Source organism: Idiotropiscis lumnitzeri, chromosome 3 (assembly GCF_059441095.1).
Source record: "Idiotropiscis lumnitzeri isolate Australia: NSW breed Sydney's pygmy pipehorse chromosome 3, RoL_Ilum_1.0, whole genome shotgun sequence".
Taxonomy (NCBI): Eukaryota; Metazoa; Chordata; class Actinopteri; order Syngnathiformes; family Syngnathidae; genus Idiotropiscis; species Idiotropiscis lumnitzeri.
Window position 1 is genome coordinate 2,043,096 of NC_142393.1, and position 23,771 is coordinate 2,066,866.

General features: G+C 43.4%; 1 protein-coding gene across 1 annotated transcript; it reads right to left on the reverse strand.

The window, feature by feature from the left end:
* Positions 1 to 95: 95 nt before the first annotated feature.
* Positions 96 to 23,514, reverse strand: ahr2 (aryl hydrocarbon receptor 2). Its single transcript, XM_088291056.1, has 11 exons — positions 23,172 to 23,514; positions 17,730 to 17,917; positions 6,487 to 6,635; positions 6,323 to 6,412; positions 5,103 to 5,229; positions 4,891 to 5,030; positions 4,594 to 4,796; positions 4,392 to 4,501; positions 3,454 to 3,595; positions 1,364 to 3,035; positions 96 to 1,282 (listed from the first exon to the last, which is right to left on the reverse strand). Exons 1-11 carry the CDS (start codon positions 23,228 to 23,230, stop codon positions 1,184 to 1,186), a joined length of 2,979 nt encoding a protein of 992 aa, XP_088147182.1. The 5' UTR covers positions 23,231 to 23,514; the 3' UTR covers positions 96 to 1,183.
* Between the last annotated feature and the right edge of the window lie 257 nt (positions 23,515 to 23,771).

Genomic DNA, 23,771 nt, shown 5'->3' on the forward strand with positions numbered 1-23,771 from the left:
TACTGAATGTACATATACATACAAAAAAAACACTTCCTTAGGTGTGGACACCCCACAGAAGGCAAGCACGCGCTATGAAATTCTTTTTTTATATATATATATATATATATAAATCAGAGAGCACTCATCTGCATTTTAAACAAGCCAAAAACTCCGGCTATGTTTTCCATACCAGCGCGGAATATCTTTGACACCCATTTTCCCTAATTTAACATCGAAAATAGCTGCCTTTGTCATTTACTTCTGTGGGGAACCATAAATTAACCACAAAGCAGACAGACAGAGGAAAGATGAAGAGGACGGACGTTAGCAGCAAAATGATCAGTGCCAGCTTCACTTTTTTTTTTGGAATTATGACAGAGACTGATGAACTAATCAACCAAATTCAAATCAACTTTGAAATTTAAAGGTATTGTCTTTGCAACACTCCACCAGAATAGAAAAAAATTGACACGAGTACAAACTACTCGGAGAAGGCCAACGTGGCTCCAAAAGTTTGTCTGTTCTGCTTTGGAATAGAACACAGTTGATCTCATGTTGGCTGGATGTGCGCATGACCCTTTTGAGGGCTGGAAATGAACTAAGTCACATATGTTTCAATAAAATGAAAATCAGGTTAAAAAAAAAAAGCACATAAAATCATTTTATACTCTGAGATTTCAAAGAGAGTCAACTGTGTGTGTTTGTCAGGTCAAGTTGGCAGTGAACTGGCATCAAGTTCATCCATCAGACGTCAACTTGTTGACAGTTGCAATGCTTCCTTGAAGCGTCAATGGAAAAAAAAGTTAAACGCAGCCCTTTGTGGTAAAAAATGAACGGCGAATAACCGAAGCTCAAGTTGGTCTATTTGAAGATTGACAGCATTTTCTCACCATTTCGACTTTCAAAGTCAAAATTCTAATTAAAAAAAAAATAAAAGAGCAATATTCTGAACCTTCGTATCATCTTTTAGATTGCCCAGCAAGCAATGTAAGAAAATGTTGTGACAATTCTTAATGCCCCTTGTATAAAAGCAGAATACCAGACTCTTATTTTTTTTGGTAGCTTTTCATTATTCTGCGTTGATCGTAAACACAAATTCAACTCTCGCTGATCTTTCTTGTCTTGCTTGATTATCCTGAGCTTTTTTTGTCCTTCTCGAAAGCACATTTGTGTTTTTCCTGTTTGCGGAGCCAGTTGTCTTTCAGTTCATGTTCCCGTTTGTTCTCTGAGGAGCAGGAGTTCCCGTTGCGCAATGAGGAAAGGCCAGGCCACCGTTTGCGACAAGTGAGTGGCTGATAGGCTGTGAAACAAGCGTAATTAAAAGCTCAATTGCAAAATCGACAGTCAAGCTGGTTTTCAATGACGTAAGATGCCTTCTTACCTGGTCACCGAGGTTCCGGTATGGCGGCTGTTGCATCGGCACGTTCAGACCATTTGGGGCGATGTGACAGGAAAGCGGCACCATATCTGAATTGAACATCGACCTGCCCGCAGTCTGATAAAAGCAAGGGGAGCTGGAAATGTGACTGCTGCTGTCTTTCAATCTTTGACAGGGCGGAGTCTGACTGAGGTGCCCTACATTCACAGGCGCAGAGGGCGGGCAATTTTCGAACATACAACTGCTTGAAGTCGGGACAGTTGCCCCTCCGATGCTATGCTCAACAGGAAATGAAGTCCTGAACGTTGGACTGTATAGGGCAGGGTCCCGGTTCACTGCAACACCCGGACTCGGCTGAAATTCTGACAAGTGGTTCACGTTCAATGGTCCGTTTGAAATGACCTGCGGTTGCGGTGGCTGCTGGAGCTGCCCAGACTGTCTGTGGTTGTGTCCGCCTTGCGCAGGGAGCACAAAGTGGCCGTGCAAGCAGCTGGACTCGGCCGGATCCGCTGGGATCACTTGACCACTGGAAACATTTTGCATGTCGAAATGGTTTGAGTTCCTCAAAGTGCTCTGCAAGCTCAACTCAGGTTGTCTTTGTGCAAGGTGGTCCGCAGCCAGGTTCGGTGCTCTCGGCTCGTGGCAGTACTGGTTGGGTTGAACCATTTGGTTGGGGAGAATCTGACAAGGTTGCCTGGGCAACAAAACTCCCTGGTTATTATCCATGAAACTCACCTGCCTGCTCCTAAGTCTTTGTGTCTCATCACATGAGTCCACTAAAGAGGGCTCAAAGATATTTGGAGGTCTACCAGAGTAGTACTGATCACCATGAAGCTGCGCAGGAAGGGAAAGTGTTTCCTTTGAGGAAATGGCCTCGGCCACCGGAACGTGCAAACCGGAAGAACTCAGCTGAGGAAGCTCAATTTGGGTGAGTTTCATCGTCCCCACAACGTCAGGCGGTTTTTCAGACATCTGCCCGCAACTTGGTAACAACTGGCCGTGAGGTTCTTGAGGCCAGCTAAAGTTCTGTTCCATACTGTGGTGAACAGATCCATGGGTCTCGAGGTTCAAAGTTGGGACGCAAGTATCCAGCCGGTCAGGCAACTTGAGCGCAGCCTCTTTTTGGAGCTGCTCCTCCACATATAATAGGATGTCCTCCATGATGAAGTCATTGATGTTGTCGCTCAGGTCGCAGCTGTTGGTTTTCACCTTCAGAAGAGTGCTTTCCCAGCTCTTGAGCTCATCCTGGGTAACATCCACCGTCTCTGCGAGAGCACCGTCCCCCAGGATCTGCTGCAGCGTTTCCATCATGTCCTGTACTGCATCCTCAGGCTTGATCATGCTTTCAACAGCCGCTTTGGGTGAAAGATGCTGCCAGATCTCTCCAGGAACACTGACTGTGGCGTGGGTGTCCTTAAAGGCGCTGTCGTTCAGGGTGTTTAGCGTGTTGGCACTATTGTGCTGGCAGTAGACGGACTGGTCCTGGTTCAGCATGCAGCCCAGGAGCGAGTTAGGTCGGACAGAGTAGTCATCGAGCTTCCTTTGCTTGGCGGGCGAGCACATGTCAGGCATGTCGATGCTTGGCGCCATATCGTACAGCAGCGCCTCGCCGGTGGTGAAGCCGAACGACTGCTGCAGCCGATGTAGACGGAAGTGTTCCTCTCCTTCTTCGTTTCTGCAGCCGATAAAAATAATTAATGCGGTGACGAATCTTAAGAACTTGTTTCCAACAAGTCTTGCTTATTGCGACGGCGTACGGACAAGCATAGACAACAAAAACAGGACGAACAGGAGCCAAAACCTCTAATCATGCTTTGCGGTAATTGTTAAATAATTATCAGGAAAGACCGTCAATGACATTCTATAAAGGCGACATTGTTTAAGCAAACTTTCAAGCTAAAAATCATTAGCTGATCAGGCCAGCCAGGCAGCGCAATGGCTTACAAAATGCGACCGCTTTATTCCGCCGTCCAAAAATGTACTGCACCTTATCTTTCCTTGTCCAAAGACAACTTAGCTTGACAAAAGCTCCAGCTTCCCCCGCACAGGATGTTCTGATGCACAACTACAAGATCTCCCGCAATGCAACTTACGTCAAAGCTCTCTGCCGGGCCACAATGAAATCTGGCTTCCCCTCCTTTAAGACCAGTCTGGCGTTGGCCTGGACCCAGAGCCACATTCCCTCTTTAGTCAGCAGTCTGAAGACGCTAAAGCCACTTTCTCCTGTTTTGATCACTAGAGAAACACAGAGAATTAGCTCAGAGGAATACTTGAAAAGTGTATTTAAACCAGGGCTGTACGAAAATCAGCAGGAACCCCTCAATTTTAGCTCAATTCTTGAATTTGAATTGCGGTGGCAAACAGGAAGCAAAATTGCAATTGAAATTAAAATGACGGGAAGTAGAACTGAAATTCAATGAAACTCATGTTGCAAACTTAGAAATTAAACTGTATTTAACAATGAAGCTTTACAATGTATACGCCTAATTACAGCATGAATTCATTCCAAATATTATTGTAAGAACTAAGAAACTAAGAACTATACCTAATGAGAGGAAATGTTTTAAGGAAATTTTTAATATTTTTTTATTAACATTAAAAGCAAACTCAGATAAACCTAAAATTATAATTTCAAATTCTTTGAAATTGTTTGACATGATCTTAGAAGATGACTACATTTCCCACAATACCTTGCTTTTTTGGACATTTTGTTTGGAGCTCATACGTGATGAGATTGAGTTTCCCGAAATTGAATTGAATTCAATTCCACTTCCTGCAATTCAAATTCAATTGGAATTGAATATCCTCACTTCAAATTCAAATTCATCCATTGAATTGAACAGAATTGTTCACTTCAGAATTTTGCACAGCCCCGAACAAGCCACATTTATACATTAACGGCTACATTACGCCGCCGACTCTGTGTGATCTATATCTTTGCTGCTGTAACACCTCAAATTTCCCCATTGTGGGACTAATAAAGGACATTTTATCTTTTTATCTTTATCTTTATTAGAATAGCGTGACTCACTCCTGAAGTGGTTGTCTGCGCAGTACATCATGTCCGCAGCGTGGACAAAGTTGTAACCTGAGCCCTTCATGCAAAGCTCCGCTTCGCTGTAACCCAGAACCACCTTTCCCCTGAAAAGAAAACACAAACTCCCATCACTGTGTGCCCGTTCCGAACACAACTTGAGTTCATATGATCGTCAATCGCCCATCCGACCGTCTACCTGGTGTCAATGCCCATCGGCGAGAAGTCCAGCTTGTGCTTGGTCTGGAAAATTAGCGTCTTGGTGCGGATCTCCAAGATGGTTGGCGGCTGCACGGGCATGGCAATGGCAAACAGAGCCAGCTGTGGGGGCACCTGCTCCCCCAGCGTCGACACCCGGTTCTGACCATGGAGAAATTTCAGGCGTCCACAGAAGTTCAGTGCCTGGAGACAAACATGTCAGAACCATCGTGTCACAAGCAGCTGATATCCAACTTTGGACCTTAACGCAAAAAGTTTTGAGCTTTCTCTTTTCTACCACAAAGCCAGATGAGTTGTCGTGCAAGCATCGGAAGCGGCAGCAGAAATTTCTCTCCAGGAAGGAGGAGTTTTCCGGAGGGATGACTTGTGGGTTGTAGATTCGTACGTTGGTGCTGACTTCACCGCAGCTCTGCTCGTCTACATGTGAACATGTCAACATGAGAGTCGGCTCAAGTCAAACCACATTTGGATGACGCAAGGTTGACTTACTGCTGCCCGCCGCACTGCCATCCTGCTGGTCTGAATGCGGATTGAAAGCAAAGTGAAGTTGGCATCTGAAAATGGGTCGATCGTCGGTGTGGATCAACTCAAAGACGCTCTGATGGATGACGTCAGACTAGAACACAGAGCGTTTTTTTAAGCCTCCTCATCTGTGCATTTTGAGCATATTGGCTTACTTTTAACACAGTTTGGATTCATGACGTTAACTCAGCATACTGTGTTGAAGACTGCATTTGGGCAAGCTGAAGAGCTGAAACTGGTCGCCATTTTTTTTTGTTGTGTGTACTGAAGTTGTCGTAAATGTGATGGAAGATTCTTAGAAAACGCTGACTTTTGGATACGGGGATCAGGGTTTCTTCCAATCCTGGTTAGGGAAGGCTGTAACATCCAGTTGGGTTAGATGAGTCCCTTTACGCCATATTCCTACTTAAAAACCACTGCCGGTCCAAAGCATGGATAAATATTAGTGGGTAGTATCAGGAACGGCCTGAAAAATTACAGGAGGAGGGAATGAAGGAATTTACACAAGAGTATGTACGAGGGCAGGGTGAAGACACGCTGGTATTTACAGCCCAAAAAATATGCATCTCACACCATACGATTGCTGCTCTGCTTGTCAAGAAACATTTGCGGATCAAATTATGGATATTACCGTATACTTTTTTTTTTACAGTACAATACAGTAACGTGCTAGTTATCTCCCTCCAAAAAATGTTGGGCGTTTTTTGGGGTTCTGGAACGCATTAATGGCATTTCTATTCATTCCAATGGGGAACGTTGATTTGAGAAATGAGTGATTCGACAAACAAGAATGTTCACGCTATTCAATATACTAAACGGTGGCTTTGGATGCATTCTAATTCAACATCATATATCATGCGTCCCTTGCTTCTCACGTCCAAATATTACAGTAGCATAACGAGACTACCGAATGAAATGAATGTAAGTCTTCTGTCTCTATATTTCCCCACTGACTGACGGGCGACCATTCCAGGAAACAGAGTACCGTACCTTTTGACCAAACTCAGTTGGGATAGGCAACCACCATACAATGGAGATGCTACGAATAATTCTCGTATGACGACAACATACGATCGCCTTTGACTTTTACACCTAGGTCGACTTCCATGAAGTCAACCCAACGAAGAGGGTGGGCCAAGGGTAGAACACCATTTTGTTAGGTGAGCTCAAACTGAAGTTACTCTTACGTGGTGGTAGCCCAGGAAGTCCTTTATGGTGGGCGATGCATAGAAGACATGACCTTCGGCGGTCACCACAAACACGAAGCCATTCAATGCCTGTAGAAAGAAAAAAAACACTTGATTTGACAAACCACTTGACTTTCTTGGTTTAAAGATCAGCCAGACCTGACCTGGAGGAGCAAGTCTCCCTCGCAGAAGTTGACTCCATCAATGGAGGACACCTCAGAGGTGCCAGTGGAGGACATGAGTGCATTGTGGACATCTCCCCACAAGTTGTGACTTGGCTTGGTGGACCCATTCTGAGCATTCTTGAGGGTGGCTGTTGTGAGAGCAAGAAGAAAAAAATTGCAGGAATTTTCAAAATGTCATTGAAATTTATGAAATTAAGATTGGAATAAATCAGGAATTGATACATTTGATGACTCGCAATAGTAATGTTCTATTAATAGTTTCTAAGAATCAGATTGTTTGCAAATGCAAGAGACCATTGCCTGAAAGGCTTTAGCAAAAATGTAGATTGAAAATGCTTTTTGAAATTTGTATTCTGATTGCGACCATTTAGCGAGAGAGGATTTTTTTGGGGAGAATTTTTGAATGGTTTTGTCGGGGTAGTGAATAATAAACAACATTCATATTTTTGTTCTTCATTGAAGGAACTGATTTGCCAATAAAATAATTTGAAAAAGTTCTGCACAGAATTATAGCTGAACTAAACACTTGAATGTGATACATTTCCATTATTTTACCTTCAATTTCCATCCATCTCTCAGCAACAATTTTCAAAACTCACCATCTTAACACGGAAACTTTCTACAAATTTCCCCCGCAAGATTTTTGGCCCCCTTAGTAGCCCTGTTTACATGTGATATCAAAGATGAAGAATAAGAAATACAGTACTCGAGTGGAACTTGATTATTTTCAGTGAGCAGAAGCTGAAATGATTCGTCAATGCAGCCTCGACTGTCTTGCGAAATGAGGCGAGCAGAAGTGCGTTGCCTCCTATCAGGGTGGAGCCGCCAACTGTTTCCTGTTGTCTTACAACAGTGTCACTCAACAAGTCCCTTTCTTCCTCCTGTAGAGCTTATCAAGCGGCGCTAATCACTGTCGGGAAACAAGACTGGGCACCTTAAAATATCCTCTCACTGAGGAAGCAGGTGATTTTGTGAAGGTTCAAAAGAATTGATAGACAAGAACAACCATGATTCCCAATGTTGATACTAAAATAACCAACAGAAAAACCAACAAAAGACAATCTCAGCTCCTTATAAGTGAGCCAAATGCAGTTAATGTGAGCAACCACATAATTACCTGCTGGCCGCAACCAGTTAAAACAAACGTAGTTGAACTGGGATGCTTTTTCAATGTCCTGCGCAGTGTGCACCTGAACGAGATCAGAAGTGCCGGAAGCGTCAATGCTTCCGTTTTGTTAGTAATGTCTCGTAGAAAAATTCAGAAGAACGCGAGCGCGTGTGCGTGAGCAGGTAGAGTTACTCCCGCTTTTGGATTCCCAGATTTAAGCGGTGACGCATGGATGTTGTGATGTAAATCGTTTCTGCTTGTTACTTTCTACCGTCAATTGAACACATTATATTCATGTCACTCACCAGAGAGATAAAGCAGATGGTTCCCTCCTCCCTCCAAAAGTGCGCTCTGTGCGTGGCCATGATTGTTTACCACAACTTGATTATTTACAGCGAGTTACACGCCAGACATATGGACTTCTACGCAGTGGGAATCAGTGGAATGACGCATATATGGTGATGGAAAATGGAGAAATCAATGTACGGTATTCAACTTAAACTCGCTACGGCGAGGATGACGAGCTTAAAAAGTAAGATTGTGGACAGCGCAAGAACATGCGCAGAACACATCCAAATGCCTTCGCCGTAGGATTTAACCCGTTTCAGTTTAAATGACATAATATTCAGGTGAGAAAAAGGTAACCCAGGGGTCTTGTGCAAGTTTTTGCGTGTGTTTACAAAATACTACAAATTTCAAGGCTTAAAAAGGAGTTACTGACTGCATGCAAACGTCGTCGATATGAAAGAAAACTCAATGACGTCAAACAATTTGGTATGTAAGCTGTGTGTGGGCCGTGTATAATTTGGACAATCCCCTGGCAGACAATCGGACAGCACAATGGATATCGGTGTGAATCCACCAGTGGGAATATGAAATGGCGACACTGATCCTGCAGCTGGAGGACTGCAAATCCTCAAACGAGAGACACGCAGAAACAAAACATGGACTTCCAATTTCAATACTTGACAGAGTTCTAGTGACTCGAAATAGGACTTCCAATGTTCCTTGAAATGTCATGGTTGTAGTTGCGTTATTGATGACGATGAAAAATAAGCAACTGAACGGTATATCAGTCTGTCAGGAACTGATAGGAGTACAAGAAATACGTGTGCACCTTCCTGTATGGACCCGTGTAAACCTTTCTGGGTTTCTCGCCACTTTGAAACCCAAGAGCTGAATAGTGCTATTGTTCGACCTTTTGGGGGGTGGGTTGTCTTGTGGGGGTCTGACATGGAGATCACCATCACTACCTTTCACTCTTGGGGCCATGCTTGTTCTGCTTCTCTGTCTGATTTTGGTAGGGCAGGTTTGGGCACGAAGGACGAAAAGAGAAAATTCTTGTCAGGTCTGGAATCAGAAAGCTCCCAAGTTCTACTGACTACAGCAAGTCACTTTTGAACTAACTAACCAAGTCTTACTACAAACTAATCAGGCTGATGTTTTTGTTTTCTCAAATATTATCAGAAAGTCATTGATACGAAACCTTCTGTTTCCGTACAGTAGTGACAAAAAATATCAAATTTGGAGGTTTTGTACTGAACATTTTAACGACAAAGAAACAAAATTGAATGAAGCCACATTTACAATACGCCTTTATCACTAGCCTTGTTCCGGCTGCAACCTTTTGAAACAATGATATCAAAATGGAATATTTTATTGAGACAACTCCGGCGACCAAAGGCTTAAAGCGGATTTAATCCAAATTTTAGTTAAGGAGTCAAGGGTGGCCAGAAGTCATCTGTGATAGACTTCAGCTTGAACAGGATAAGCCGAGCACAACGTGGGTGAAAGGAAAGTTAAGAACGTTCATAGAAAAGCAAATAGGACTGGACACACACCATAAGTATATTTTAAGCTTTAAAAACAACTCTAGAAATTATTTCAGCGGAGGGGCAACAATATGCCTTCTCAAGCAGCAGCAAAGAGAAAGCATTAGAAGCAAGAAAACGACAAATTAATTGTTTCAAAACAAATGATGGAAATGTGTCTAATTTGCTGTAGTTGCTGTTTACTTCTTGCCTTCCCGAAACACACACAAAAGCAAGCACGCACACAAACACACTTGCCCACATGCACACGCACACATACACCAACAAAGCCTCGCGTGCGAACTTTCAAACTCCAGCATCCTGAGTGGAGAAAGGAGAGGAAGGAGGTTGGTGGAGGAAAAGACCGAAAGAAAGATGGAAAACATTTAGTGGCTCACACACGCACACACATGCTGCAGTGATAATGCTGATAAGCTTTAACGAGCTTTCGAATGGATGATAAAATGTTCCCTAACATGGAAACGGCTAAATATTATTACTGTGCAGTTGCTTTCCATTAAGATGTGAGCCCTCGTAGCACAAACGAGTCACTTGACACTTAATTGGGCAAAAAGTGGATATTTTTATTCACTCATTAAAGGCTGTGTGTTGAGCGCCGTTATACGAGCTGGACGCTGTCTATCGTAGATTGTAGCAATTCGCTACTTCTTTAGTGTTGTCCCATCAAAATAGTGTTGTGTGGTTTGCGAACATTTCGTTCAAGAAGAATGAATCTTTTCAGTGAACCTGTAGTGATTCGTTCTTTTCTGAGCTCATTTGGGCTCAGCCACACGTATGTCATCAGTCTTCGCGAACGACCAATCAGCAGACAGTGTCAGATGCAGGAGGGACTTTACTGATTACAGACACGCTATTGGAGTTTACGAAAGAGCCAGTGAGTGAACATGAGGATGGCGATTGAATCGTTTGAAATGATTCCTGTTGATGACCTGATTGTAACAAAGGGCGGCACGGTGGCCGGCTGCAACGTCTGCCTCACAGTGCAGAGGTCGCGGGTTCTGCACCTTATTTAGTTTTGACTTGAAATCATTATACTGTATTTATGTTTATACGTAATTTTATTTTAAATTTTGTAACCAAGGGCATGACCCTCGTATCTCAATCATCTTCCTCACAATGGGCGATGAGAGCGCCACTGCCAACTATTGGAGTGGATGTGCAATTTCACTTTATTGTAGTAGGGCGGAAAAAAAGCATGTTTCCCAGGGTCACACGTGCCCCCCTCAGCATCACACCCCCCGCCCCACTATTGGTCTTTTCTGTATGATGTGCTTTTTTTCTTGAATTGTCTTGACTGTCCTAAAACATATTGAGTAGCCTAACTGTCGTCTGCATTGCATGCAAGACGAGCTTCCTTTAGGCACAGGAAAGAAAACAGAATTGAACAGCACGCTACAGGTCCAAGCTCACACCTTCACTTTTACGCACGCAAAGTCGTCATTACCAATATTTACAAACTGAAACTGAGGATTTTCCATATATATTGTTACCTGTTATTGTTATTGTTGCTCAGATAAACAAACGCCTTACCTCAGCACAAAGTAACACGCGTCACTAACCAGTAAGTAAGTTAGTAATTCAGTGACTGCAACCCCGAGTGCCGACTGGCAGACAAGCTGGGCTGGCCGCCAGCAGAGTTGCGTGTAAAGAGTTTATTTAGACAAGAGAGTGAATGTGGGTGTGTGATGGGGGCTGAAGGGGGGGGGGGGTGTTCAAAGAAGTTTTGTTGAGACCTGAGGGATCATTTCTGCAGCAGAGTGGGAAGTAGCCTCCCCTGAGCTGGAATTCACCAACTGTTGAAGAAAAGCTCTCATGCTGTATACACACTGGTGTGTACACTACATGCAGCTTGGACGCCTACGAAACACTAAAACATGACACGGGCATCCAACTCATATACACAGAAAGTTGTTTAAACGTGTGATATGAAAGATACTCAAAGGTGGTGGTTGTGTTAATGAGGACAAAACTATGCATATACATTTTTGCGTAAAAGTTATCTGGTTCATCAGTTTGCACTGCTTGGATGTAATCTGTCATGTGCCGTGTGTGTCTGATCATGTCTGAGTGCTTCCTCTCACTCTTTAATCTTTCTTTCCCTCGGGGTGAGTTCACTTTTGTCATGTTTGGTTTGGTTAAATTCTGATACAATTGCTCTTAAGTACAAATGTTCTCATGCCAACGCAAGTGCACACCAAACAAGCGGACCAGGACCGCTTGGAGAAGTGGATCTCGGTCTGTTGCGTCGCAGCACAACATTACCAAGAAGTTGTTAGATTGGCCAAGTCCATCCTCACACCTTAGCCCAATTAAATAAACATTTTACCCCACAAAGAGGAGACTGAAGGCTGGTGGCCACTCAGAGGGAGACAAACAGAAAAATGATTAAGCAGCAGCACCTTTAGAACCTGCTTGGTGAGACCATGTGTTGGATTCTTTGAGGTGGAAGTGGTTGCATTAAACTGCCTTTGTGGCGAAACACGCTGGAACAGAAAATAGTCTTACAATAACTGTTTCCACCAGCGACGGAAGCATAATATTGTCAAATCACCATGAACCTGATAGGTTGGAGGGTACGTCATGGAGACAAATATTTATAAACACACAAGTCTCTTTGCCCTTAATAATGTGAATCCCTTTTAGCGGAATTCAATTTCATTGGGCTGACTTTTGTGCAGCCTGAGTGGGTTTGCTTCCCATTTCTGAATGGGTGCGCTTTGCTTGACTGGCGACCAGTTGAATGGAATCGTCCGCCTTTCCCTGGAAGTCTGCTGACATGATCTCAAACTCCCTGCAACCGTCAACGGCGATGTTTGACCCAAAAAGTCTTGAGAGCAAGAAACAATAAGAAAGCCCGGGCTTGTTTTTCACCATCCCACACCAACCACATTTGAAACGGATCCCACATGTGCTTCAAATGTAGACGAAGGGATGAGAGTATACGAAAGAGAAAGTAGTGTTATGTGAGGACACAGACTTTCGCAGTGATTAGGGGGGAATCAAGTCAAACAGGCCCAATGGGTTTCTTCCAACACAGTTATGTCACCATTTGCTATTTCCGATCTTTGTGTTCAACTGCTTGTCCTGTTCAATAAACAGCTGGAAGTGCACCAGTGACTATTACTCCCGTTTTTTTTCACTAAACTGAATTAGCGGCGTATCCGAAGATAGCGCTTCACTCAATTTCTGCTGTTACAAAATATTTGTTAGTTGCAGCGCTGGCACGCCACTGAGCCCCTTCACGCCACAAACACGTTTGACTGCTCCTTATGTCGACTTTGACTTTTACTGCTTGTGAGCTTGGATGACCTGGCGTTCGAGCCAAGTGACGGATGTGAAGAAAGTCTGCCCGACGCATATATTGCTGTCCTAAAAATAAACACTGTGGCTAAAAATAATCTGGCACGGGAATGAGGCACATATGGTTACTAATGCCTTCAGGAGTTCTAACAGAGAGAGAGAGAGAGAGAGAGATCTGGACTTTGAACTGTTGACCCTGAACATAAATGCGATGGGACACATCATCAATCTGAACAAAAACGAACCGAAGACAGAATATATTTGTCATCTATAAAGTTCCAACTGGTAAGGTATACAGTCATCAAATTGGCAGTGCCAATCACACTCTCCTTGCAACAGGGAACCATTACAAAAGCAAGAGTCATTGTTTTGGTGTGGGGGCTCCATGTGGGGCAGACATGTCTAAACCAGCTGTAAAGGATGCGCCAGCTCCTCTTTCATCTGCTTGGCTCCAAGTATGTAAAAAAGACAAACAGCACGAAGGAATCTGCATCTCAGCATGAGACAAGGAAACCTGTTTTTAGATCGAGCCATGTGACAGCGTTGCTCACATGACTCGATGTGGTTTCAGGTTAGCGCAACAAAGTCTTAATATGAACGACACATAATGCCGGCAAGACAAAAACGAGAGGTAAGGACAGCTGCAAATATGCCAGTGAAAGGAAACGCGGACTTTGACAACCAGAAATGGGCCAATGACAACGACAGTCCGCCCGGAAGCAGCCTGTTCCTCAAAAGATAACAAACCTGCGGCTTGATCCGATCAGCCGCCTATTCAAGACTCGTAATGTGAATGAAAATGTTTGTTTTGACACCTTCCGCTGCGTATCGTTTGCTAGCTTGGCCCAAATTGTTGACAGACAAAATGAGCAGACACCTCTCTCCATCACAGACGCATCCTTCAACTACAGCTTCCTCTTCCAAAGATAATTTCCAGCCAGACATCAGGAGAAAACGGTCTACCTGTTCTTCGTTTTAAAAGTGCGGGCTACAAATGGCTTCTCTATTTTCTTCTCCATTCCTCTTCATGGAATCCGAAACAACCTTTGAGCGAGGCAGGAATGCAAACAGATCTGATCTCAGAGGCCCACTCGGATCATTCTATGAGCACTACGTACTGTATGTGGCGCCTGGCTTTGAGTAAGCGTTGAGTCATTGGCGGCGAGTGAGCAGATGAGAGACACCATTGTTTCATAATTTGCCAGCTGAGTGATCGCTTCCCGCAAGAGGTTGAGAGCTGAGAAACATCACAGCACAGAGTGTCGCTGGTGGGCCAGTGGGATAGTCACGTGACAACACATATGGGGCCAATTAGGGAGAAGAGAACAATCAGGAGGCTTGGGAGGAGACGCTTTGTAATGAAGTGGTCAATATTAAGACGGCATCAGCTGTCAGGCTCGGCAGTTGATGGGCGGTGACGGTTGTGGAGGGTGAAAGTGTTTCATCTGCAGCGAGATGGGGCGGCGGAATTTCTGATTCACTTTACGAGGGTTGCCTCCAGTTGTTTTCCATAACTCGAATACCTTGTGTACTCTTTTTTTTTCACAAAGCAATGTTCATTTGCAAGAAAATCAAATTTTGTGTCTGCACAGTGAAAAATTCATTCAACCTCTGATCGCATATTATTTGACCAGCGTGGCACTAAGAAACAGTCCTCAACTCCAAAAGCATTCCATGCAAAAAAAAAAAAGAGCAATGAATATGGGGTACCTCATAATTATTGGACTTTAAGGTTTGCACTGGTTTGTATTTTTCCGAGGGCCAACAAATTACAGGTACAGTCCAGAGCTGTAAAAGTCAAGTGTCAAGGGTGCAAAAGCGAAAAATGTGGGGATACCACCTCTGTGTTTTTTTGACATGACATGATTTGGGCACAATAAATCATCATGGCAGTTCTGGGACTCACCCGGTCTAATTTTGGCTCAGCAGCATCAGGCTGCTACTTTAAATCCTGAAATAGAAGTCCACCAACACACGCATACACACATTCTATGTTGCAGATGGTTGGGCAGGTTTTAGCATGAGTGTTTGGCTGCTCTGTTTTGACTGCAGTCCTCCATGAAGCAGCTCTGCAGGTCTGATGCTACCACACTTTTATTAACGAGACTTGCCACAATTTATGCTACACTATCTCAGGACAAGTTTCTTTTAGGCTTGGCTGTGTCAGAGACAAACGTCAGTATATTTTCATCAGCCAGCTACTGAGTCACAAATTCACTTTGTGGTCCCTGCTTTAAACTGACCATCTGTTTCCCGGCGACAGTTACACGGCCTGTGAGAACTTCCAAAAAGTAGATCAGCAGCTTGACATATTACAAGTTAGAGATAACCCTCTAATAACCTAGATTTGTGTTCTTACACAATAGAATGAAGCATGATCTACAAAACCTCAAATTGAGAACTAAAAGGAGATCTCACTGAGTGACTTTCTGATAGTCGAGCTACATTTTCATTTCTTCGTTTCTGCCTTAGGACTCATTGTTCAAGGGTTCAATAGGCCCTCCAGCAGAATTCATTAGTAGGTAGGCCTCAATCTGCCGAGAAACACATCTGGAAAGCCCATCCACATGCGGGTGGGTGAGGAAAGGCTTGTGTTTGTTGACATAGCGAGAAAAGTCTTAAGGTCCAGCAAAAGACAAAGTACAGAGCTACTTCAAAAGTGTACGTACTTCCTGAGGTCCAGTGGAGGAGGGAGCTTTGGACCATCCATTACAAGACCACAAATAACTTCTCTGCTCAGCCAGAGAACTCGTTTACTTGTGCTTCACTCAACCCAGGAAGCATGTGGCAACTTCCGACCTGCTGGATTATTTTCAATCATTATTTACAATCAAACTTTTGTGGGATAAGTGAAAGTGTCAACGAGTACAACTGTGGCCAGCAACATGGAGGACACTGAGGCTAAAACTTACTTGTAGCAGTCAAGTTGAAAACACCAAGAAACGTTCATGGGACTTGACCCTCAGACATTTCTCATCAGACAGTATGCACACTTTGTTCAGTCCCACAGATAAAAGCCGAGAGCGAGACAAGATTGAGGCGACAGACACGGGATGCGTCTTTATTCACACTAATTTGGCCTCCCCATGAACTTTTGCACCGAGTTGCAGGTTATCTTTGTTCATTACAAAGAATGCTAGAAAATGTACAGGGTCTGATGAAGCCTGCCAGGAAGAAATGAACAGATTGCATGTCAGAAACACCTACAGCCGCTCTTGGCGAATTCCCACACTCATCTCTTTCGGAAATGGCAAACGGGCTGTCACTTGTGTCGTACTTTTCTATCTTCTGTGCTGAAAGTGCGTCACACTGTTGCCTCATTTACCTACAAATGACGAGGGGCTAAGCTAATCTTCTCTGTATCGTGATGTAATTTTTCCACATGTGTCGCCGGAGCTAGTACGAAGCCTGTAGGGCATCCTGCTTGGTATTAACTGAGACTGTATTCAGAGATGTGTTGCTACTGTCCGCTCCTTGACGGCCGTGCGTAGAGGCAACTTGGTTCTAGGGCTGGAAAAGAAAATGGCTTCGGTTCACAAACATTTGGGTTTTTATATATGTAGTCTGGAACAAATTCAGTTAGTGAATCGAGGTTCCAATCTATTTTACTATTTAAATGCTTTATAATATTTGTATTCTAAAAAAAACAGACTATACAATGGCCGTTCTTTCTTATACCACACAAAAACCAATATGACCTGAATAAAAAGGCCATGTCCATCTTTCTATGCTGGAGAGATTCATTAAGTACAAATAATAATGACTGACGAGAGATGGAAAGGACTACTGAACATCTTATTACATCATAAAAATACAATCTACAAAGAAACAGTCATGAGAAGGTTTTAATAGGAAAAAGCTAGTGAGTCGGATAATAGCAGGCAAGACAATGCATTTCTCATGCAGGTCCCCTTTGAAAGAGCCTTTGAAGGAGAACTACGCAACACTGCGAAACTTTCTAGTGTGATGGGTGTGCCAAGCCCCATGAATGCATAAAGCCCGGAGTTGTCCCAGTGAAAGGCAAAAAGGCTCGAGCCATTTCAACAACAACCTGGAGCCCAACAGAGTTTGGTGAGGAGGAAGCGAGTGGAGGACAGGTGGGGGCGGAGCTTGTTTGGGGGAGGGATTGGTTGAAGGAATTCAAGATCTGAGAGGTATGACTAACAATGGACTACAGAATTGAAGGAAGGAGTATAGGGGGGGGGGGGTGGGTGTCCTAAATGTTAAAATGGTGCCATACAAGTCCTGGATATGATCTAAACGAGGATTGTGATACGATAAAATAGGCAAAAGGAACGTTTGGACTTAATGATTGGTCTGAGCAAACACTCCAAATGTGATTGATGTCGAATTCAAGCTGGGTGATCCGCAAGCTCATTGCGCCACGTTTCTACTGAACATAAGGCAACTTGTCTGTGTGCTCAGAAACCATGCACACAGACACAGACGCTGAAATGCTCGCCAGTAACTTTACACTTCATTTGGCCAAAAGGTCAGTTCCAAATGTGGTGTGCCAGAAGGGTCACATTTCTCAGCAACACTGCTGCTGTTGAGACTCCACGCTATGATCCCTCGTCTGGAAAAAGGGATTCCGTCGTTCAGGAAGTCTACATCTGATAGCTTCTACATTGCAAAAAGACAGTCAAATAGTTTGAGGACGCTGGTGTAAACTCACTCTTGAAAATGAGATATGGAGAAGATATACTGCGTAAGAAATTTCTTAGAAAAGCTAGTGCCAGACTGTTCTCTGCTCTAGTAAAAATGCTCGACCTTGTTTTGACATGACTGTCCCAGAGTTATGGAAGACTGGCCCTACCACTAGAAATACAAGATTAAGTTCTGTCATTGTTTCGTTACAAAGATGCTGCTGACTGATTGGTTTGAAATGAAACTCCTGCAAAAAATTTGATTAAACACAAAGTGGAATGACACGCACTATCCAGCACAAGTGAGCAACTCCTTGTTGCACTGCCGAGACTCACCATTAAAGAAGCTCTTAACCTTCAGGTAACCCACGCCGAGCCGAAGCACCGACAACTTATCAAGACGGGCGCGAACATCTTCGGAGAAGGGCAGCAGGCTGGTCAGTTTGTCCAGTTCGTTGTTCAGTCGGTCGCGGTGCCGTTTGGACGGGTTTGATTTGGCGCCTTCAGGAGGTGGCAGTTTGGGTCTGTGAGATAGATGATAAAAATCCATTCAGAAAATTAAGAACGTGAGAAAATGCACATCACTTTGTTTTTTATTTATTTATTTTTTAACATAGAAGACAACCTGGACTTCTTGATCTTTTCATAAGTAGAGCCACAAGTCGTCCTATTCTCTAACAAGGAGCAAAATGACAAAATGTTCATTTTCCACTTCTATGCCTTTCTATAATTCTTCCAGTCTCTCTGTATCTCGGTTGCAACCTGCTGATGACACCCTATGACACTAAAATCCGTAGCAACTTCTCTCTGTATCTCATACTTGTTATGATTTCAATTTGTGTCGATTTGGTTTTAGTTTCTCAATAAGCGTACTTGTCCGTTCTTACGTCCTTGTGATCTCATACAACCCAAATATTTTCCCAATTGAAAAAAACAAATAAACCAAGAACGCACGGATGTTGTTCTCGTCATTTAGCTTAAACCAAGGATGCATCGGTGGGTTCTTGTGAAGGCTTATATCCCAAGATGCATTTTGCTGTCACGGTGGAACAAATACATGGCCGTTTACAGAGAATCGCCTCTTTAGGAAGAACGTTGTTGTGTACGTTCAGACGGTACTTGGCGTGTTCATGAGACGGTATATATGTTTTCGTTGTGTCTCTTCTCATGTCTTGTCTGTGTTGAAAAGTCCTGAAATATTGAACAGGAGGGTGTGCATTCAAAGGTTCATAGGTCAATTTATGTTCACCTTTAGTGCATTTTACGTTCCTCCTGAAATTTCAGCCACAAGTGGAATCTCTTCTCTTTCTAAGTAGTGACTCTGCTTACTCTGAAACAATCCATATGATTGCAACAAATTTGCAGCATCGAAATCTACAATTAAGTGGGTCAAATAATACAAAGCGGTGACAAGTTCTGGTGCTGTGATCACGGCTGCAGTAAATTCCACCTTCTGTAGCGGAAATGATTAAATGCAAACATCCTTCGAGTAAAAATAGCCATCTGCTTACAATAATCCTCCAGAAAACGCCGAATCTAAACTGAAGGCGAGATGGCTATCGACGCATTCCGGGCGGCAGGACTCTCAGCAAGAACAATAAGCAGCCAGTATTGCTGCCGCTGGCACTATCTGCAACATCGGCCATATGAGGGGTGTGTCTGTCAGCGCAATATGGGATCAAGTGACTTGAGAAAACACTCCCCTGTGATCACACAAAGGTGCTTTGTCTTGGGCGGAAGAGACACCTTTTCAGAACACTGGAGAGTAAACTGCGTTTTGACACAGGTAAAAGCAAGTCAGTGTCAGCTGTTGGAAAATTACTACAAACGCAAACTCTGTATCAATCCTTTGTGGTGAGGAAGGAGCTGAGCCGAAAACAAAGCTCTTAATTTAGCGGTTGATCTATGTGCCTACCCTCACCTACATGCGGTCACGGGTCGTGACCAAAAGAGCAAGACACTGGACAAAATGAGTCTTTCCTGCAAGGTGTCCGGGGTCTCCCTTAGAGACAGGGTGAGGAGCTCGACCATTCGGGAGGGGAGTCGAGCCGCTCCTTGTATGTATTGAGAGGAGCCAGATGAGCGGGCTCGGGGATCTGATGAGTACACGTCCATGGTGAGGTGTCACGGGCACGTCCTACCGGGAGGAGGTCCCGAGGACGGCCCAGAACACACTGGAGAGACTCCCGGCTGGCCTGGGAAAGCATCAGGATTCCCGCGGAAGAGATGGACAAAGTGGCTACTGCCCACTCGACCAAACCCTAGACAAGCAATGAAGATAGATGGCTGGATGGATTAACCGGTCAGTTATTATGTCATTTAATCGATTAATCGGATTAAATGCGCACACAGCAGGACAATTGAAAAGTTGGTTGGCCAGTATTTTGTCTTCGGTCACTTTCGCCGTGCAAGAGGAGGAAGATGAATTCCCAAGAGCAGCTTTGACTGAAACCGTGGCTGACTTTCATAAATGCTTGCGTGACACAGAGTTATGTTCATTTGGGTCGAGGGAGGGAAGGAAAACAAAAAGGAGGACAACAGAAGGAAAGATGAGAAGAAAGCAAGTTGTGGTTGTCAGAAGAAAAACACGGAGCATGCCACATATTGATCTGCACATATCGAGCGCCTTTATGATCCCCCATTTAAACATTATTTTTGTTTTGTCGTTCAAACTTCATTTGAATTGAACTGAATCCTGATGGAACTGCGTTTACACAGGTAAAGAGGAACCATTTGAGAACCGGCATTTGTTTTCTTTTTTTACAATTTGGAAGTTAACGTCTAAACCGGCTTATGACATCGAATCAGAGGCAACGACCAGCTTGTGAACTTCCTCAACTTTATATCAATCCCTGAGAGAAAAACACAAATTTGCTCTTCGCTGTTAGTGACATATATATCTTAGGAAACTATTACAAAATCTCCTGTCTCAACCAGACACAGAAAAACATCTTTGTGCTGTTATTTTCAGGAGGCTCGGGTACTGTTATGGTGTCTTTGCCGGTTTTAATTAAAAAAAATAAAAATAAAAATTAATCAGGCAGCTGCAGCTGATGCAAAAGTCTGCCGTGAGGTTGCTTACAAACACCGGGAAACTGGACCGCATCGCATCTGACCTGAAATCACTACACTGGCTTTTAATTGACGAGAATCATTTTAATCGGATTATTTTAATCCTTTTTTTGCAGTGTCTTAAAGCTGCACTCGATGCTACTTTACAATAGCCTTTTCATTTGACCATTTATGGCTGACGTTTTTGTAAATTGAAGACTAAAACTTTCGTGGTTCGCAATGGATATTGTTGCAAAACTCTGGAAAATAATTTTCACACCAGAATCAGGTTTGTTTCTTGCGCTCTTTGCGGATGTGACGTCACGTGCTTTCTCAGCATTGTCTCACAAAGTCGCGACCAGAAATTGGAGCAGGGAAGATTACTGAGACTGGATTTGTGCTTGAAAAGCGACACACATTATTACTTGAATTATTACAGTTACATCTTTTATTGTTTTAATGGCATAACGGTATTTTCTGTCATGTTTGTAAATGTCACTGTGCATTGTGAAGAAAATCGCAAAGTAAATCGAAATCGCAATATCTGTCAGAAAAATTGCAATACATTTTTTTCCTAAAATCCTTCAGCCCAAGTGCATGCCAAATTTCTCCTCAATCACTTCTTTGCCCATTCACTCAAGTTGGACAATTTGAACTCCAAGTTACATGATAATCAACAATGTGCTTACTAGGTCTCACACACAGCAGCAACACAAAGCACACAGCATGGTGAAATAAACGGCGAAGGAAAAAATAATAATCATGGTGTCTGTGGTCACTAAGGGCGACACAACACAGCCAGCTTTCAATATCTGCCAGGAGAGAGCCAAAAAGGAGCCCACGGGCAGAATGCTCCGTGAGAAAGTTGCCCTATCTGCTGAGTGTCTTTACAGCTGTTGAACTGTAAACTAAAATAGTTTTTAGCATTAGACACATTTTAGCACAACCACTGATGTTCGAACATTTTTTTTTCTGTCAGATGGTGAGCAGAGGAGGAGCCCCTCCTCTTCTGCGTTGTGTAGTGGCACGAAGCAACACCTTGCAGTTCCTCCGCAACACAAGACACGCGGGGCTAGGAGACATTTTGCGGTCAGTCTGAACGTAGCATTCGGCACTCGTCTCCACGTCATCAAGCTGAACAGTCACAGCAAACCTCTTTCAAAGGGATCACATAGAATTAGGCTGAAAGGCCTCAGCCAGAATCTGGTTCTTTGTGCGACTTCGGAAAGAGGAGTTTCCGCACACAGTGCGCAGACCCAAGTCGTGAATTTCAAGACAGCAGAACGACTTTATTTTCTTTGTGTTTATAAAAGGTTAGAGGTACAGTCATTTTAAAGTATCTTGAATGTAATTGTGTGTTCAGTTTTCACAGTTTATGATGACACCAATCTGTAAATAAACTGAAACACTCTTCATTCAATGAGCTTAAGGACAACGTATGCGTGTCAATGTTGGGAAAATGAGGAGGACAATCGCTTCACAAAAAGCACCGTGCAAAATAAAAGCCCCAAGTTCCAAAAACAAAGTCCTCAAAGTGCACACATGAGAATGTGATGGCTCCCGTGGACTTGCCAGCGTTCAATAGCAACAGTTGGCTTGCGAAGCAGACTGGGTGGGCCTGCACTCAGTCGACTCATATTGTGTAACCACCTCGGGGTAAGATGTCTTGTATAGTAATTGACTTATTTATAGTTCACTAAATATACACTGCAGGGATCAAATCGTGCGCATATTCAAGCATTGTCTATTATAAAATGTACAGCGTGAAGGTGGCGCTTCATTAGCCAAGACTCCAAACATGCACTTTGTATTAATTACACAATGTGGATCAATTCAGGAATGGGAGGTTGATTTCTCAGGTCATCTGAACTTGAGTTCTGCATTTATTTTTCAGACTTTAACTTTAATCTCTGTACTCCTCTCTTTGCCAACATAGGTTTGTTACTTTTTTTCAACCTCCTTGGATGACAAAGCAAAAGAGATGCAAATATAAAGGAGTTGAAATATTGATTGATTGATAAGAGCTGGAAGTATTTTAATGCAGAAAAGAAATATATGGATTAATGTGAATGAGGAAACAACAAACAAATTCAGAGACTCAAAATACAATATTCCCCATGCATTATTTTTTTGAATGTTGTTGCTCATGATAATGATTGGTAGCGAATATGTTGTGTCTTGAGTGCTAGCCTAAAAACCACTAGCTTCTGGTATTCAAAGATTCGTCATATAATTTGATAAATCAAATCCAGGTAAGCCCCCCCCCTCCTCCCGCCCCAGTTATCATCTGATTTTTTCCTTTTTGCTTTTTGTTTTGCTTTCCTTATGCAGGACTTGTCAGTCCAGTACAAACTATTTTATCAGAAATCAGAGATTTGCGGCAAATTATGAAATCGGGTATAAAAGTGATCATCTCTTTCCCCGCCCCCGCACTTCGTGCATTTTATTTATTTTATTATTATTATTTATTCAATTTCCATTTATTTCTTTTGAGTACAGTTATATGATCACATATTTTTTCCACCTCTGCTGCAGATAAACTATATGTATTAGTTGCTCGAAGCAATATGTAACACGAAAACAGACTTGTTACGACACACATCGTGTCATAGTGACATCGTAGCAGAATAACAACGACAAAACAGAACACAAGTGAGGAGCTTGTGAGTGATCACAGAAGTGTCTTTTTTTTCTTCTTTTTTCATTTTTTGTGAGTGTGTGACTTACACTTTTTGAAGCGGCTTCTTCCGTTTCTTCACGGCGTAAATCGCCGAGCTCGCCAGCATGCTGAGATGAGATCCGAGCCCACAAAGTCACGAAAGCGTTCGCTTTAATCCCGTCTTGGAAGAGCAAAATATCGGTCCAGACGCGCCAAGAACAATCACATCCCCGAGGCAAAAGGAAGACAAGAGAGTTTTGGACTCTTCAAATGTGAAGAGTGGCTTTTTGGGTTTCCGTTTCTTTCCCCAGCGAAACGCCCATCAGAAGTCAACACACTGCCGCAAAGTCTCCACCATTGTAACCGCCCACAAAGTTTAGGTAAACGACGATTGGGGAACATCAGCCTGTTTGTCGTAGACAAAATTCCGATTTAGAAGGATCACGTGGCTGCAAAAACGCATTGAGTGGACTCAACAGTATTTAAGGTGGGCGACATGCCAGCTCGCGGAGAGCGACTTGAGAGACGTGGCTTAACCAAACCAAACGACGACCTTAAATGTGACTTGTGCTGGAAGTAGTTAGAAATGTTTAACTCGATCACTAGTTGCCAGTGGCGCCTCTGGCATGAGAAGTCGAGTGGGGAACAACATGGGGTACTTTATACAT

Coding starts and splice junctions, on each gene's coding strand:
- ahr2 (XM_088291056.1), bottom strand. CDS start 23,230: ATGCTGGCGAGCTCGGCGATTTACGCCGTGAAGAAACGGAAGAAGCCG. Junction 4,797..4,890: donor ACAACTCATCTGGCTTTGTG/GTAGAAAAGAGA, acceptor GTTTGTCTCCAG/GCACTGAACTTCTGTGGACG. Junction 4,502..4,593: donor CCGATGGGCATTGACACCAG/GTAGACGGTCGG, acceptor TTTTCTTTTCAG/GGGAAAGGTGGTTCTGGGTT.